The 15,541-nt window shown below is 42.0% G+C and overlaps 1 protein-coding gene across 2 annotated transcripts in view; it reads left to right on the forward strand.

Annotated features, from left to right (window-relative positions):
- The window catches only part of LARGE1 (LARGE xylosyl- and glucuronyltransferase 1), a 276,230-nt gene extending 261,115 nt beyond the window's left edge, over positions 1-15,115 (forward strand). For both annotated transcript variants that reach the window (XM_064702500.1, XM_064702499.1), the window contains 3 exons: positions 2,402-2,548; positions 7,678-7,873; positions 12,042-15,115. In XM_064702500.1, coding sequence (XP_064558570.1) covers positions 2,402-2,548; positions 7,678-7,873; positions 12,042-12,239 — 541 coding nt within the window. In that variant the 3' untranslated portion in view covers positions 12,240-15,115. The remainder of the gene's footprint in view (positions 1-2,401; positions 2,549-7,677; positions 7,874-12,041) is intronic.
- The last annotated feature ends 426 nt before the right edge of the window (positions 15,116-15,541 follow it).

Below are 15,541 nucleotides of genomic sequence, written 5' to 3' on the forward strand. Positions count from 1 at the left end.
TCTGCCCCCCATCTGGGAGTGGGCAAGATCCTGGGAGAGGACACAACTAATGCAGCTGAGCCAAACTGAACAGAGAGAATCCATGCCAAATGGTGTCAGCTCAGATAGATATAAAAGCTGAGAAAAGGAAGAGGAAGGCAGGACATCTGTTATTTTAGAATGCTTGCCTTCTGCAACAACCACTATGTGTGCTGAAGCCCTGCTTCCCGAAGTGGCCAGACATCACTTGATGGGAAGGAGAAAATAAAATCTTCTATTTCTCTCTTTGTTGGTGCATACTCAGCCTTTTGGTTTTGTTTTAGCAAACTGCCTTATCTCAACATACAAGTTGTTTTCCATCTTATTTTCTCTCCCATACCCAGCAGAGAAGGAGGGCTGAGAGCAGCTTGGTGGGCACTTGATGTCCAGCCAAGGTCAACCGACCTTACCAACATGCACTTCATGAAATATTTCATGCATCTCTTGAAAATATTTCTGCAGAGAATATCCTGCTAATTTTTTTCACTTTGGAAGTATCTCCATATCTCTGTGGTTGCCTGAACGCACCTCAAGTATCTTGTTTCCAGACCTCTGTTTCTCTTCACTTACCTCACTCTTCATGTTGACCTCTTGTCAGTGCAAGTGATTTCAGGCTGTTCTGTCAGTTTTTTCCCTCTGCTTTTTGATTTCTTCATGCAGGTACTATCATTTTTTCCTTCTAATTGTTCAGGCATTGACAACTGTATGAAATTTGGAGGTGACAGGAGCAGCAGAGAATGTGCAGAAAGGATCGCTGGTATCAACAGCATTTTTGTGGTTATATCCCATATATTAGAGAATAAGTCACATTCAGCACTACATTCATCACTAGTTGCTCTGTCTGAAAGTTTCTGCTGTTACTTGTGCTTGATACCTGTGCCTGCTGCAGCTTTGGTCAGCTTCAGATTGTAAACTTTGGTGGGCAGGATTGTTTCCTACTCAGTGCAAGCACAGCAAGGCCTTGAATTTTGCCTGGGCCTTTTGAGCTCTCCATAAAACAAAGTTATAGTAACAGCCATAAATGGAAGCTGCTGTTCCCTTGCAGAGCCCAAAGGATGAGCATCACTACAAATGTTACCTGCTCCTTCCTAGAACTGAATCCCCAAAACTGTACTGCTCAAGGCTGATAGATTGCACAGAGACCAGAAAGACTTAGATTTTGGTAAAGAAACTGTATTAGTATCCCCTGCTCTCAGAAGTGTGAAAGAGAAGAAACATTTGAAAGCATCATAAAGACTGTATACTGGCACTGCTTAACAGCTTTGGAAGGTCACAACCACTGGTTGTGAAGGATGCGTCTATTGACATGCAGGTATCTTGGCCTCTAGTGATGGTGAGGGAGAAGCTACAAGAAGAAAGTAAAAAACTATTTATGATAAGATGCTGTTAAAATCCTTCATTTGTGAAAAGTTAACTGGAATGTGTCAGGGGCTCTTTAAACAATGCAAACTTTGCAGTAAGGAGCTGAGAACAGATTGCTTAATATAGAACAGGCCTATAGGGTGGTATGAATTTCCTAAAATTCAGATTTTATGAAGTAGTTGTGCTCATCTTCATTTTCTGTGACAGCAGCATAAATGAATTCTAGGTATTCTGGGCTTAGAAAAATTGTTTGTTTGGTTCTTCTGTTATTAGGACAGTGATCCCAATTCCTTCAACTTAAAAGGCTGTAGAGAGTTTGCTGCTTGTCAACATTCTCCTTGATTGCTTGTTGCAGTAACATAAAAGTCAGGACAGTGAATCCTGTTAAAGGGAACTGACTTTGACAGGGAGAGAGAGGCATATTTCTGGTATGAAATATGGAGATAATGAAATAAAAATTGAGACAGAGTTATTTCTAATGACAGGTATAGTAAGATTCAGTTGGGAGATGGAAAAGTAACTTCTTTTTCTTTGAATTTTAGTTTGTTAGAAGAAAATAGGCTGAACACCTCTGGCAGGCAGGATGAGAGATTGCTAAGCTGCTCCTCTGCTGCAACAGTCATCCCAAGGCCCCTGCCTGGAAAAGAGCCCTGTGTGAAATTCATATGTGCACACACACTCACACACAGAAACAGTCTCTGCACTGAACAACTTGCAGCAAAAAGAAGGAAAAAGAGAGGCATCCCAGTCCATTCAAGTGTAGAGCACTTCTCTGCTGCTAGCAGTCTGATCAGCATTGGTCAGTCAAACACACAAGCTCATTTGGAATTCTGTTGCTCTCCCTGCTCTTAGAGCAGCAGACCAAAAGGAGAAAATTTGAAACACCTGTAGGAAAAGATATGGGCCATAGTTACATTTATAGTATCCTAACTACCCATTTTTTGCACTTTATCTTGAAAAGCTCAGTGATTTGCTCATTTGAAAATTTTCCTGCTTTTATTTGTTGTTTCTCTTTTGCCAGGAAGTCTGTCATCCAGCTGGACCTAGCTAACACCAAGAAAGCTCTGATTGTACCTGCCTTTGAGACCCTGCGCTACCGCCTCTCCTTCCCCAAGTCAAAAGCAGAGCTGTTATCTATGTTGGACATGGGAACCCTCTTTACATTCAGGTAATGGAAAGTACTCTTTAACCTGTGGTAATTACCTCTGGTTTTTATGTGCTTCTGAATATTTGGTTCTTCTCTTTCACTGTCAGCTGCATTAAGAAACTCATTGGAATTTTTTTCCCTTTTCGAAGAGAGGCAGTGAACAGAACCATGTGGATATATTCTGTCTTTAAGCTCAGCATTTTATCTTGTATTGCAGTCCTCTACTGAAGGACTTCAGTTGTTAAATCGAATTTGTTTTATTTTCATCATTTTTTATTGCGCTACAAAAAATCAAGCGTGACCATTACACTCAAGTGCGTGTAATTTACTTTTTGGCTGCCAAATACTATCTGTGTAGCTGTGTCTTCTCATGTGACCAAAAGTAATGTATCTCTGCCCATTGGTTCTCTTCCTTACTGGAAAAACAAACACAGGCTTGTCTTATGCTCTTTTAAAGTGTGAAACAGCTGCTTAAATACCTAGAGTTCCTCCATGCAGGGGTAAGAGAGTACTCTGACTAGAGGCTAAGAAGCAAAGAACACCTAAATTTGGAACTCCTCTCTGAAGCAGACTTCTTTTGTGGCTGTGAACAAGTCACTTCTATTACCTGCCAGACTCCTCAGTTTTAAAATGCAGCTAGCAGGGGTTAACCATCTCTTGGGTGTGTGTGGTAAGGTCTGATTAGGAGACATTTGTAAAGCATCTCAGCAATGGGAAGAGTACAATATGGCCTTATGATGTTGCACAGAGAGGGGGCTTAGGAGACTTGCGTTCTCTTCTCAGCTCCACTGCTCCCCTGCTGAGAGGTGCCACACGAATCACTTTGCTTTCTTACATCTCTGTTCCCCTTCTCTGAAATACAGGTAACAATGTTCACCTCTCCTTTTTGCAGTATTTTGAGATCTGAGATGAAAGCTATGAAAAAGCTAGGCACTATCCATGGCTGGAGGAGCTCCATATCATACCTCTCTCATCCTTCTCTTACTTTAGAGCTTTCCTCACACTTTTCTCATTCCCTGTATTACACACCTCTCTTGTTGCAGCAGCCACCCTTCCCTCATGTGGTTGCATGCACATACCATAGCAGACAGCCTGTGTGAGTCTGAAAAACATAATTCTGATCAGTGTCAGAATTCTACCAGTAACTGCCTTGAAACAGAGACTTGAGGTGACTGAGAAAGGCATGCCTCTGGAAAGTTACTTAAGGATACTGATAAAGCAAGTACTTTTCCCTCTGCCATCATTCTTTAACATACAAAAGACATAAAAATTAACAAGAGATCTTATAAAAAATAGTTTCCTCTTCCATAGTTGAGAGAAAAAGTCTTTCCAGTGGAAAATAACACCCTCAGGATTTTCATATGTCAGCAGTCAGCTGCACAGTGGTGGCCTTCCACTACAGATTTCATCTCCAAGCTAAACAGCATGTTGGTGTGTTACATACACAGCTGGATTTGCAAATCCTTTCTCAAGTCTCACTCAGGCAAAAATGTCTTTAACACCAGTGGGAGTTTTTCCAAAGCAAGGTTAAGTAAGACTTGAAGGACATACAGTCTGTAGCTGGTGTACATATTAATGTAGGATACATTTTACAAATGCTTCCACAGTTTGTTTTGGCTCATTTCATTGCTCAAATCTGTAGACAGCCACAAAACATCTGGGCTCTCAGCTCTGGGCTGAGAATTTCCACCTCCACCTTCAAGGTGCTTTAATAATGCTGCAATTTGCTGCTGAGCAGGTGGGAGTGAGCTGGGGAGGACTGGTGTGACAGTGATTGCTGAGAGTGCCTGCAGCATCCCAGTCCCTCACACCACATGGTAGATTACAATCTTTCCCTCACTGAAATTGCTTTTGTCACCTCTTTTTGAAATGGTGACCTTTTCTACCTCTGGGCAGCTAAGAAGTACACAACGGCTCTCAATTACATCCCTCAGTCAGCAGCAGAAGAAAAGAGAAGGCAAGTGAGCATCTGTGGCTGGCAAGGTGTGCTGTGTGAAGCCCTGTGCCACAGCAGGGGCTCTGTGCCAGCTCGCTGGCTCCCCTGGCAGCTGCTGGCTGGGAGTGTGCTCCCAAGGATGTGCCTGCTCAGGGCCTGGCTAGGAGCTGATGGGCACAAATGTAATACAAACACACACACAGGCACAGGGGAAACCACAGCTGGCAGGAGACACATCAGCGTAGTGAGAAAACATAAAAACCAACAACTGATTAACTAATTAACTGATTGCATCCACAATCCAGCAAAATGTTGAAGCATCTGGGAACAGAAGTGGGAAAGTTCTTCTTTCACTCATCTCACTAAAGCGGGAAACTTAGAGGAGGCAGGGAGGAAGACTAATCTGAGAAGAATAACTACTTCATTTTGTTAACTTTAGCAAAATGAAATCTTATTTTAAATAAAAGCAATCAGGAACACAAGTAAAATGAAGCATTGGATCCAAAGTGGAGGAGGAGGGGATGTGGTGTGTTCGAGTTGTTTTCCATGAACCGTGGGAAAGAAACTCATTGTGATTTTAGGGAGATTGAATTACTTGGTTTGGATTTGTCAAAAATGCAAGCATAGTGAAAAATATGTTGTTCCCAATTTTCATAAAGTACTCCAGGGATTGTCAGATTGAGTGTGGCCTTAAAATTCAATGTGTATTTAAGTCTTGAGTGAGAAGGGCCTGAACAGAAAATTGCATTTATTCACTTGTCCTGTGAGATGGAATACCAATATAGACAGTGAACCTCTTCTCACAACTGCATCACCGATAGTAAAGTCTGCTGGAATGACTCATCCTTTGATGGGAGCTTCCTCTCTATGGACCTCCACAGAATGGTGTCTGCTTCTCTTTCTTTGCAGTACAGCTCATGTAATCAGCCATTGACCAAGACCTAGTTCCAGCAGATTATCTGTGTATGAACCCATATATATTGTCTGTACACATGTAATCCAATAATGCTCTCACAATTCTTTTAATGTTCTCACAATTAGATTGTTTTCAGTCTAATTACTCCTCCATCACTATTGTGTGTACACCTCATTTGAGCATCCAATATTCATCTACCTCTTTGTCAGGACCTTAGCTGTCCTTTTGCCTTTCTCTTTCCTTCTACTCACATCAATCAGTCTGAAGAGGTAAGTAAAAAATTTCTGTTGTTATTTGGTTTTGTACTATCAAATCTACTCCTTCCTTTCTGGGTTTTTTGGTTTTTTGGTTGGTTGTTTTTTTGGGTTTTTTTTTTGTCTCTGCAACCCCAGTTCCATATTTTCCCTTTATTGTCTCTTCCCAGTTATTTATTTTGCCCTGCTAGTTGGCTGTCTTGATCTACAGAGGTTATACTTGAGCTGCTATAGGTGCTTACACTGATACTTCCAAAAAGGGTGGAAAGAAATTGAATTATTTTTATGGTTAGCATCTTGTTACCCCCTGTTTAAATCAGTGGGAGAGTGTTACTAGAATAACAGCAGCATTTGGCTGCTTCTCTGCACGAATTTCTCAATTAACCAAAGTTTGTACGGGCTTTGAAGATACAAATCACTTCAAAAGTGTTTAGCAGTCATTATTATTATTATTATCATAATTAATTTCAAAATGCCGGAGGTAGGATTTTAGAAGATACAGCACCCTCCACAATCTTATGTAATTTTAAACCCCACATTGTGACTGTTGGGTTGTGGTTTATTTCCAGCATAGATAGCTGCACATTCATGACTGGCTAGGTTAGCCACTCATCTCCAAAAGAGGCCAAGAAAAGGGATAGGCTTTTTGGCAATGATTCCAAAGAGCATTAAGGGTTATAAGCATCTTTGTGAATCTGGCACTGCTTGCTAATAATCTCTGGAGAATTATTTCACTGTCATTGTCATTATTTCACTGTTTTTTAATACAAAAGGGTTTTGTTTCTCCTGGTCCCTAAGTGAGATATCTGAGAGTAGTAAAACCTATTTACAGTTTAGAAATGCAGCATTCAAAGGACCATGCATTACTTGTGACCCCAATGCCATGCTAATAATTCAGTCTTCCTGCATTTCCCCTAAAGAGAGAGTCAGCAAAGATGAACACCTCTGATTCTCCTGTTACAAGCCATACAAATATGTCCAAAAGAAAACTCCTAGGCTGTGATTTTATATTCCTGTTTTTAGCAATGGCTTACAATGTTTTGAGAATTTCTGGGATTTAAGCATTACATCATGCTGTAATTTTGCAATATTTAATGCTCAAATCCCTTCACTTTTAGCATGTGAGTCATCCCTGTGAATTCAATGTACCTTACTTTACAAATTGGCAGGATATTTGTTTTGTCCCTTCTGTTGCCTATCTATCTCAGTGTTGTAATACAGATACCTGCTATTCCTTTGTTTCATTAATTAATCTGTGACTCTGCAGAAAGAGCTTGTCTCATTGATTTTTGGAAAGTGTTAGAATAAGTGGGCGAGAGAATCATTGACCCTGGCACTAATGGGGTGCATTCAAGCTGTGCTAGGAGGAGACCTGCTGTGACCTAAACTAGATTAGCCAAATATAAAAGGATCTTCTTCTGTAAATCAAATTGATTACCTTACTGAAGATCACAGGAGTACTCCCCACAATGTAGAACTTAGAGCAGAAAGCCTTTATGTAATATTTTACTTATTAATGTAATTATGCAGCTTGGTTCCTGCCATAGTAATAACCATAATTAATAACATAGAACATCTCTCCAGAGCTGCAGGTGTCTCTCATGCAAATTATAAAATTGCCTATAAAACAGATCATGAATACCACCATGGTGGGGAAATAGCTAATTTTAGGGACTTTGTCTGAGCTGCAGATTTCCACACCGATTTTAGAGCACCAACCGATGCAGCTGCTTGGTTGCTAGGAATAAGACACAGCCCTTGTAGTGCAGATGAACTGACAGGGTACTGTGTAATGGTTTCTCACATTAGCATGAGGTACTGTTTTCACACTATCCTTCACCAACTAGATGTGTTTAAGCATTGAGCTCCGGGAGGCATGCTGGAAATAGTCCTAGAAATTGCCTCCGACGCGTCCTGAAAATGATGATGTGAACTGTAAGCTAATGTCCTTATTTTTGAGCTAACAGGTAATATTTTGTTTCCTTGCCAGGATGCTTTCTATCTAATTGCCTCCCCACGTCCCTGCCGTTTATGTCTGTTTCAGGTACCACGTCTGGACGAAAGGGCACGCGCCAACAAATTTTGCCAAGTGGCGAACGGCCACCACTCCCTACCGCGTGGAGTGGGAAGCAGACTTTGAGCCATACGTCGTCGTCAGGAAGGACTGCCCGGAGTATGACAGGCGCTTTGTGGGATTTGGCTGGAACAAAGTAGCTCACATCATGGAACTGGATGCACAGGTGAGGAGGTGACACATGAGTATCTCACTAGGGCTCTGCAGCAGGGTTGTTCCAACCAAGGCTGGGTCCTGAAGGAAGGCATCACGCTTTGCATCACCAAAGTGTTCATCTGGCCTTACTGAGCTTCTTAATGAGCACTTCTTGAGTTGGGAACTCTCTGTTTAATGCTTGTCAAATATTAAATGAAGAGCTGAGTCTGAGTTCATTTATTTGTCAGTTTTAAGAAATCCATTGTTTTGCAGAGGCACAATCCCTGTAGTGCTTTCCTCCTGACCAAAGCATTGAAGCAGTTGTTGCCAATCCCATCACTTATTGAGGAACATGTAGACCTAGCTGGATTTTTTCCATTAAATTGAGGTTTGTGAGTCCCAAATGCTAATTTGCAATTCAAAAACTAATCTTCAGTTGAATTCAGGGCAAGCATCTTTAATTTCTGGCTGGAATTTACAGCACATTTCTGCAAAGATGGTCTTTACATTTCCAAAGTCTGGGGCTGTGGTGCTCACTCTAAAGGATCCAGGTACTTGAGCCTTGGGCTACCTGCTTCTTGGATCTGTGACTTGGGATGAAGCTGCTGGGCAGAATTTATAATAATAAGGATGCAGAGAAAGCTCAGGAGTCCCATACTGGCACCAGAGCTCTCAGAGTTGCCAAGGTCCCTGCTGCCAACCTAAATCTTAGAGACTGGCAGTAACTATGGCTCCATGGGAGCCCAGTGCTGCTGCTCACTGAAATGGCAGGATTTGCATCCCCCTGCTGTTCTTGGATGAGGAGCTACCCACTGTGCTCATCAGTAAGGTCTGGGTCATGGCATTTCTTTTTAGTTTGGGTTTGTTGTAGTTTTTTTTCAGTTTGGTTTCAATCCCAGTGTTTGAACTAGTAGCATTTCATGCTAACCAAAAAAATCAGTTTTGGTGATCTTTATCCTCCTGTGATAGCTTCTGCTATCAATCTGGAATAGAGCAGATCCTTCTTTGCTCAAGTCTTACCAGTTTATGTGAAGCAGAGCAGCTCAAGGCTTGGAGCAAGTTAGTGGGAGATTGTGTCTCTGGGGTGTGGGCTACAGTGTATTTGTGTGCAGGCATGTGTGGGAAGGATATTTTCTACTTCTGCTTACAAAACCACATGGTCACCTTGGGCTGGCAGCCACTTGCCCTCTGTTTGCCAAGGTCATTCCCAACAAATTTCTACCTACTTACATGACAAAAAATTATTACAGACTAGAAAAAACATTTTCCCTTATATCAATGTTAATAATACTTCGCTATAGCACTGTGATTTTCTAGTGCACTTTCCAAGCACTAATTAATTAACCATCAGTTGTGGAGAGTGCCAGGCTAATGGTTTATTATTTGTTAATATGGGTAACAAGGCTTATGTTCCCAGTGGCAGTTCTTATGTAGCATTCAGGATTTAACTCTTCTGTTCAGAGGTGTCTGCTCAGCACAGAGATTCACACATGGGAAATAGAAACAGTTTTCAAAGTTGATCATAGTGCAATTATTTTAAATGACTATTGGGTTGGAATTAACTCTGGGAAATTGTTCTTCTCACTCTTCCAGCCTTGAGCACAGTATCATATTTAAAAGAAGCTTCTTTTTCCTCTGTAGCAATTTCGATATTGGCAAGTTCTCCCACAAATGAGCCTAGAGGAGACGTGGGATGGCACAGCTACCTCCCCTGTGGCATTCCTCTGCTTTGGGGTGTGCACAGATCAGGTTGCTGCCAGCTGCTAGGCTGGCTTCATTACCAGCAGGCAGAGCAGCTTCTCAGTTATTTCGCTGCTCCTCATGACTGCAGTGTCTGTCAAGAGGTCTGTTCCAGATCCCTTTCCAAGAACCTGTGCCACTGCCATCCCTCAGAGCAGGACATGGCATGGAGATAATCATCATTGTTATTCTGGGAGCATGCAGGTGTCCACTGAGCTGGATGCTGTACAAATGCACAGATAATGCTAGTCTCCATCTAAAGAATTTGTAATCTAGGAGCTAGGGACGGAGGTTCCTGCAAGTGCATTGCCTTCTCAACAGAGGCTTCCATGTAGTAGGGCGAGGTCATTAGGAAACCTTTCCCTACCTTTCCAGTGACTGTGCTAGACTGTAAGTGTCCCATTTTCCAGGACCCTAGCCCAGCATATTTCAAAGGGGATTATTAGCAGTACACTCCCAGTTTTTTGAAAGGCTTTATGTGTCTGAAGGCCATTCAGAGGAATGAGAACACTGCTGTGCTGAAGAGTTAGCACTGCAGAGTGTAGACAGTCCCTGACCTGCAGTATTACAGCCTTGAGATGCAAACAGAGAACAAAGAAAAGGTTGTATGAGGGGAATGCATCTTCCTCTGCAGCTCCAGCCCGTAGTTTTAAGGTTCTTTAGAGTAATTTTCTGTAGTTTGTAATTTATCAGCTCTCCTCACTCCATGGTGCCAGCCTTTGGTTTCACATTTGGTTCCCCATTAGTCCTAAGCATCTTCCAGGTGCATGAATTCTGCATGTGAGCATCAGATTATTTTGCTCTTGCTATACATTTTTCATCCCAAACAGAATCTCAGAGGATCCCATTCCTGTATATGACAACACTGTAAATTGGCACCAAGATTTACCACTTTAGCACTGTCTGTCAGGGTGCAGGAATTCTTATAGGGAAACAGGAGCTGCATCTGCACTTAGCTGCACATACAGGTGAAACACTCAGGTTTATCAGCACACGTGTGTTTTTTTTCCCATAAATCTCTATTAAAATATTTTGGAGTACTCTGCCTTTCTGCAGCAGATATTCTTTGTCTCTCTACGGAGTCCTAAATCTACAAGTGACTGGGAATTACAAGCCAGGGGGTATTTTGCACCACTTCCTGTAAAGGCAGCATGCTCTGTGGCTGTTCCTTCCCTGGCTAGTTTCTTTTGTTAATGGGTTAAGGAGTCCATCCAACAACATCTGCAGATAGAAACCGTGTGAGAAAATAGGAAATTGCCTGTGCAGGCTTCAAAGTTTCTTTATCATTTGCATCCAATACAAATCTGACTTCTTGAAATTCCATATGAAAAAAGTGATTAGGGTACTTCATTTGGCTACAGAATAACAAGGTTCATATCTCTTACCTAGTTCCTTGCAGAAGATACCTGCTTGTTGCATATCCTACACTAGTGAACTTTCAGCTTGTCTAAGAATCAGGCTTTTGAGCTTTGCTCTAATCTTCATATATTTACCTGTAAAAATTGAAAGAATCTTACAGGAATAATGGAGACTTAAATCAACCATCATTTTTTTAATAACAAAAATTGTCAAAGAACTTGGTCAGATATAAAGAGAATAAGTGAAGTAGTTTTACAGGAGAAGGAGAGTTAACACAGTATCTCAAACTTTGTTAGGAAGAACTTAATTTGAGTAAAAATGTCTCAAAGCATATGGAATTAGCGGGTTCATTTTCACACATTGCCTATAAATGACACCATATTCTCCCCTTATTTCAGGTTTATAAATAATTTTGGACAGTTTTGTCTCCATAAGTATCTTAGCAGATAGGCAAAGCAACATATGCCATGCAGTTTTGCCTTTGTAAATGTAGCTTATTCCATTATCCCAAGCAAAATAAATTTTAGGGGCAAAGCCATGTTTTTGCATGGACACGTAAGACTCTAGCTGTGTACTCGCAGCTGTGTTGTTGCAATCACACTGCTGAAAAATCTGTGTGGCAGACATGGCTTCAGGTGTGCCTTTTGTACTATTTCCCCATTATTTGGCTTATATGGGGTAAAATGTTTTAAAATAGCTGGGTTTTTTTTTTACCATGAGGGTGGAAAACACTGGAGGAGATTATCCAGAGGGGATATGGACCCCGCCTTGCTGGAAACATGCAAGGACAGATTGCATGGGGCTCTGGCAACCTGATCTAGTTGAAGATGTCCCTGCTCGTTGCAGGGAGGTTGCTCTAGATAGTCTTTAAAGGTGCCTTCCAACCCCAAAAACTCTGATTTCACAAAAAGATTACATAGATCTTTCAAAAAACCAAGAAAAAGCTACTTGAAAAAACAAAGGCAGTTTGTTTGAGATCCCTGATGGGTTTGCTGTTCCTGAGGCACAAACGGCGCCGTTCGGCGCTGGAGCACGTTTGGCTGAGGAGGAGCCTTGTGGGAGGCTGGGGTCCCCCTCACAGCCGTGTCTTTGTCCCACAGGAGTACGAGTTCACGGTGCTGCCCAACGCCTACATGATCCACATGCCGCACGCGCCCAGCTTCGACATCACCAAGTTCCGCTCCAACAAGCAATACCGCATCTGTCTCAAGACACTCAAGGAGGAGTTCCAGCAGGACATGTCGCGCCACTACGGCTTCGCGGCCCTCAAATACCTGACGGCAGAGAACAACAGTTAGCAGCGTGGGGCCCCTGCCTGGCCAACAGGGACACTGAGGCAAGAGCCGCTCCGCGTTTGGGGCCTGGCCTTCGAACTCCAAACTGAGAAATACTTTCTGGTTTTATATCATACTTGGAAGTTCTAACAGTAGAAATTTGAAGTGACATATCTTCGGACGATGCTCGTTCATCCCTTCCCCGACTGCCCCGGCTCTGTCGGCTTCAGCGTTCGTGAGGCACATGTGAGCGGGGCCGGCCAGGCGCCCTCTGAGCCACCCAAGGTGGGACTGGGCAGGGGCTGGGATTGCACTCCGCTCTCTTGACTGCAGAGCACAGACAGACCTTCAGAATATAGGATTTCATGTTGCTATTTAATAATTTGACATGCTTTTTATCTGTAAAGGAAGATCTTCGGGTCGCTGTCCTGTGAATTTCAAATCTGCACTACTTTAAAAGGGAACTTTCACCTGTGAACTTTCACAGGGGCCCTGTTAACAATGGATGACCTTGTTAATGCAGGATGAGCCAAAGGTCTGAATTAGCCTTGAAAACACAGGGGACACTTATACAATACTGCACTCCTGAGAAGGTGTGTTACTGGCTCAGTTGTATACATTATATTGGTTGATCTTTTTTTTCTCAAATTAATTGTTTTATCAGGAAAATCCCCTATATTCCACCCTGCCTTGGCCCCAGTCCTAAATGCTGCTCCTTTCCTTGCCAAGGAAATATCTCCCTTGTGTTTCTTTGCCATCTTCTGTTTTGGTGGTCCAGTAAAGAAGATCAGTAGCTCTGCCAGAAAGTGAACAGAACTTGTCAGTTTAAAGTCTGTTTTCATCAGAGCAACTTGTTCACATGTGTCTCATAAGATAAAGGGCCTGGCTCTAACCCTTTATCTCTTTTAGGCAGGAATTGGATTTTACCTATAAGGCACATTGTACCAGGGGAATACTGATTTGTAGGCTCATTTCAGTGCTGCCCATCCGTGAAGGCTCTGGGCCTTAGGCTTTAAGTGGACTTCTTTGCTGAACAGTGAATATAAACGAGTAAAAGGCAACTAGTAGCCTTGGTGCTCTCCTGCTGCCTGCTGCAAGGTCTCAGAACTACTTCGTTAAAGGAGTTTATAATTAAAAGGAGCAGAACTGTTAGGAATAAACTCCCCATTGGACGGGGAGAAAAGAATGTGTTGGGAATCTGAGTGAGTGTTTGCTTGAACGTGGACTGGTCAAGTTCACAACATCGGTACACACAGGAATTTGCTGGAGGGCGAACAGGAACCTAACAAGCAAAATGCAGAAAACAAGACATTGGACTTTTTGCCATTTTCTTTATCTTCAGTATTAATGTTGTGTTTACATGGGAGGAAGAGATGAGGTGCACTACCCCTTTCAGGGCTATTTGTAATTTCTGTTGCAATGTTAATAGAGAAAGCAGAAACAACTCAGTGAGAAATGTGTCTGTCTCCTGCCCCAAACCCCAAACAACCACATGTACCAATACCACTGCCTGAGCTGGGAAATGGATCCATATTGCGTTCTGCTCACGTTTTTCCATTTTGCTTTTCAGCCACTGGACCTTCTACTTTCCTCCCCACCTCATCCCTCTAGAGCTTGGTTTTATTTCTAACCTGACATTTTGTGAGAGATTTCTGATACGGTGGAAACCACGCAGTTAAACCAGACATTTAAACTACAAATATCAGTTCATCATTCTGTGTATATATAAGAAAAGCCAAAAAAGGCAATGTCTTTGACAAGAAATAAAAAGGGGCGGGAGGCTCTGTGTAGTTTTCACTTTTTCCCCTGGGAGTGTTGGCTGCATAAGAATATATCTCTGCATAATTTTCCAAAGAGCTTTTTTCTCTGTTCTTAATGGCTTTATGTAAAGATTTACATAAAAAGCTGGAGAGAGCTGGGAAGAAGTGATATTAGTGCTCAGTGCTGGCCAAGATACATTCTTTTAAAAACATCAAAGTCTTAACTCCCCAAGTCCTGTATAACGATTAAATGCAGAGGTCATTGTACTGATTGAGAATGAGAAGAACCCTGCAGCACAGGGACTGTTGATTAGCCAGTGTGCAGAAAGATCCCAAAAGCTGATCTAAGAGAGGCTACCATTCATTGTACCTACAAGAAATCTCCAGTCAGAGCTTCAGTGTGGCCACCATTATGTTCCATATGCATTCCAGATGTACATTTCTCCTTGGCTTTACAACATTGCCCAAGGGTAGGCTGGATTGCCCTACAGCAGCATAACCATTATTTGGCTGTTCCATTATAAGCATTCTTCTCATTATTCTCTTTTCAATGGTGAAGGATGGGGGAGCAGGGATGTAATGATTTGCTACTTGCCTGTAGGTTGAGTCTTGGGACCTCCTGGGCAGGCTTAGGTGTGCTGGCTGGTGTAACCTGCTCAGAGATTGGTAGTAGGTACAAAGAGTCCTTTCTTTTGTCCTTATACTAACTTGTATCTGTCATGTCATATTTGTTTCTGTGCTTCATAATTTGAGACGTATGGGTCTTGGGGGTTTTTATCTGTCTGTAACTGACAGGGCTCCTCCAACACCATGAAAAAATCCACCACCGACAACAAAAAAAATTCCGAACTCAGTTATAACACTGGCTGTCTTCCAGTCCTCTGCTGTAGTAAGTATTTGCTAGGAACTTTGTTACTTAATTCTCAGTTTTCTCCTGAAATCTTCCAGAAGTAGCAGATAAACCTGGTAACGTAATGCCTTTGATTTATTGATTTGTTCCAGCAACTTCTCTCTTGAGTCTTCAATCTATGACCTCTCCTTATCTTTGATATTTGGAAAGTGTGAGTCTCTCGTTTAGATACCACTCCAGCACCCTCTCAGTGAAGACTGATGCAAATAAATCATTTAGATTCTTGGCAATGTCTTTATTGTCTTTAATTGTTTCTTCTACTTGTTTGGGGTGGCCTGCCCATTATCTCTACTTTCTGCTTTTGGTGTACTGAGCAAATGTTCATTTTCAGTTTTAACTTCCTACTGTTTGCTCTTCAGATTCCCTCTTAGCTTTCTCAAACTTCATCTCAACTGTTACATACCTTCCTTTCAGCTTTACACAGTTTTATTACCATTCTCTGAAAGTTTCCTATTTGGCCTGAATAACTTCTAAAATTACCCATTTAGTCATATCAACATTTCCTTATCATTGTCTTCCATTCATCCAAGGGGTACCATACTCCATGGCTGTCTTATCAGAGCCCTTTCTATTTTAATCTGAGGATTTCAGCTTTTCTAGTCCATTTTTTTAGAGCCATTGATTCTTTAAAAAGAAAATCATGCTTTTGTTTTTTA

This window comes from Zonotrichia leucophrys, chromosome 1A, assembly GCF_028769735.1.
Source record: "Zonotrichia leucophrys gambelii isolate GWCS_2022_RI chromosome 1A, RI_Zleu_2.0, whole genome shotgun sequence".
Lineage (NCBI taxonomy): Eukaryota > Metazoa > Chordata > Aves > Passeriformes > Passerellidae > Zonotrichia > Zonotrichia leucophrys.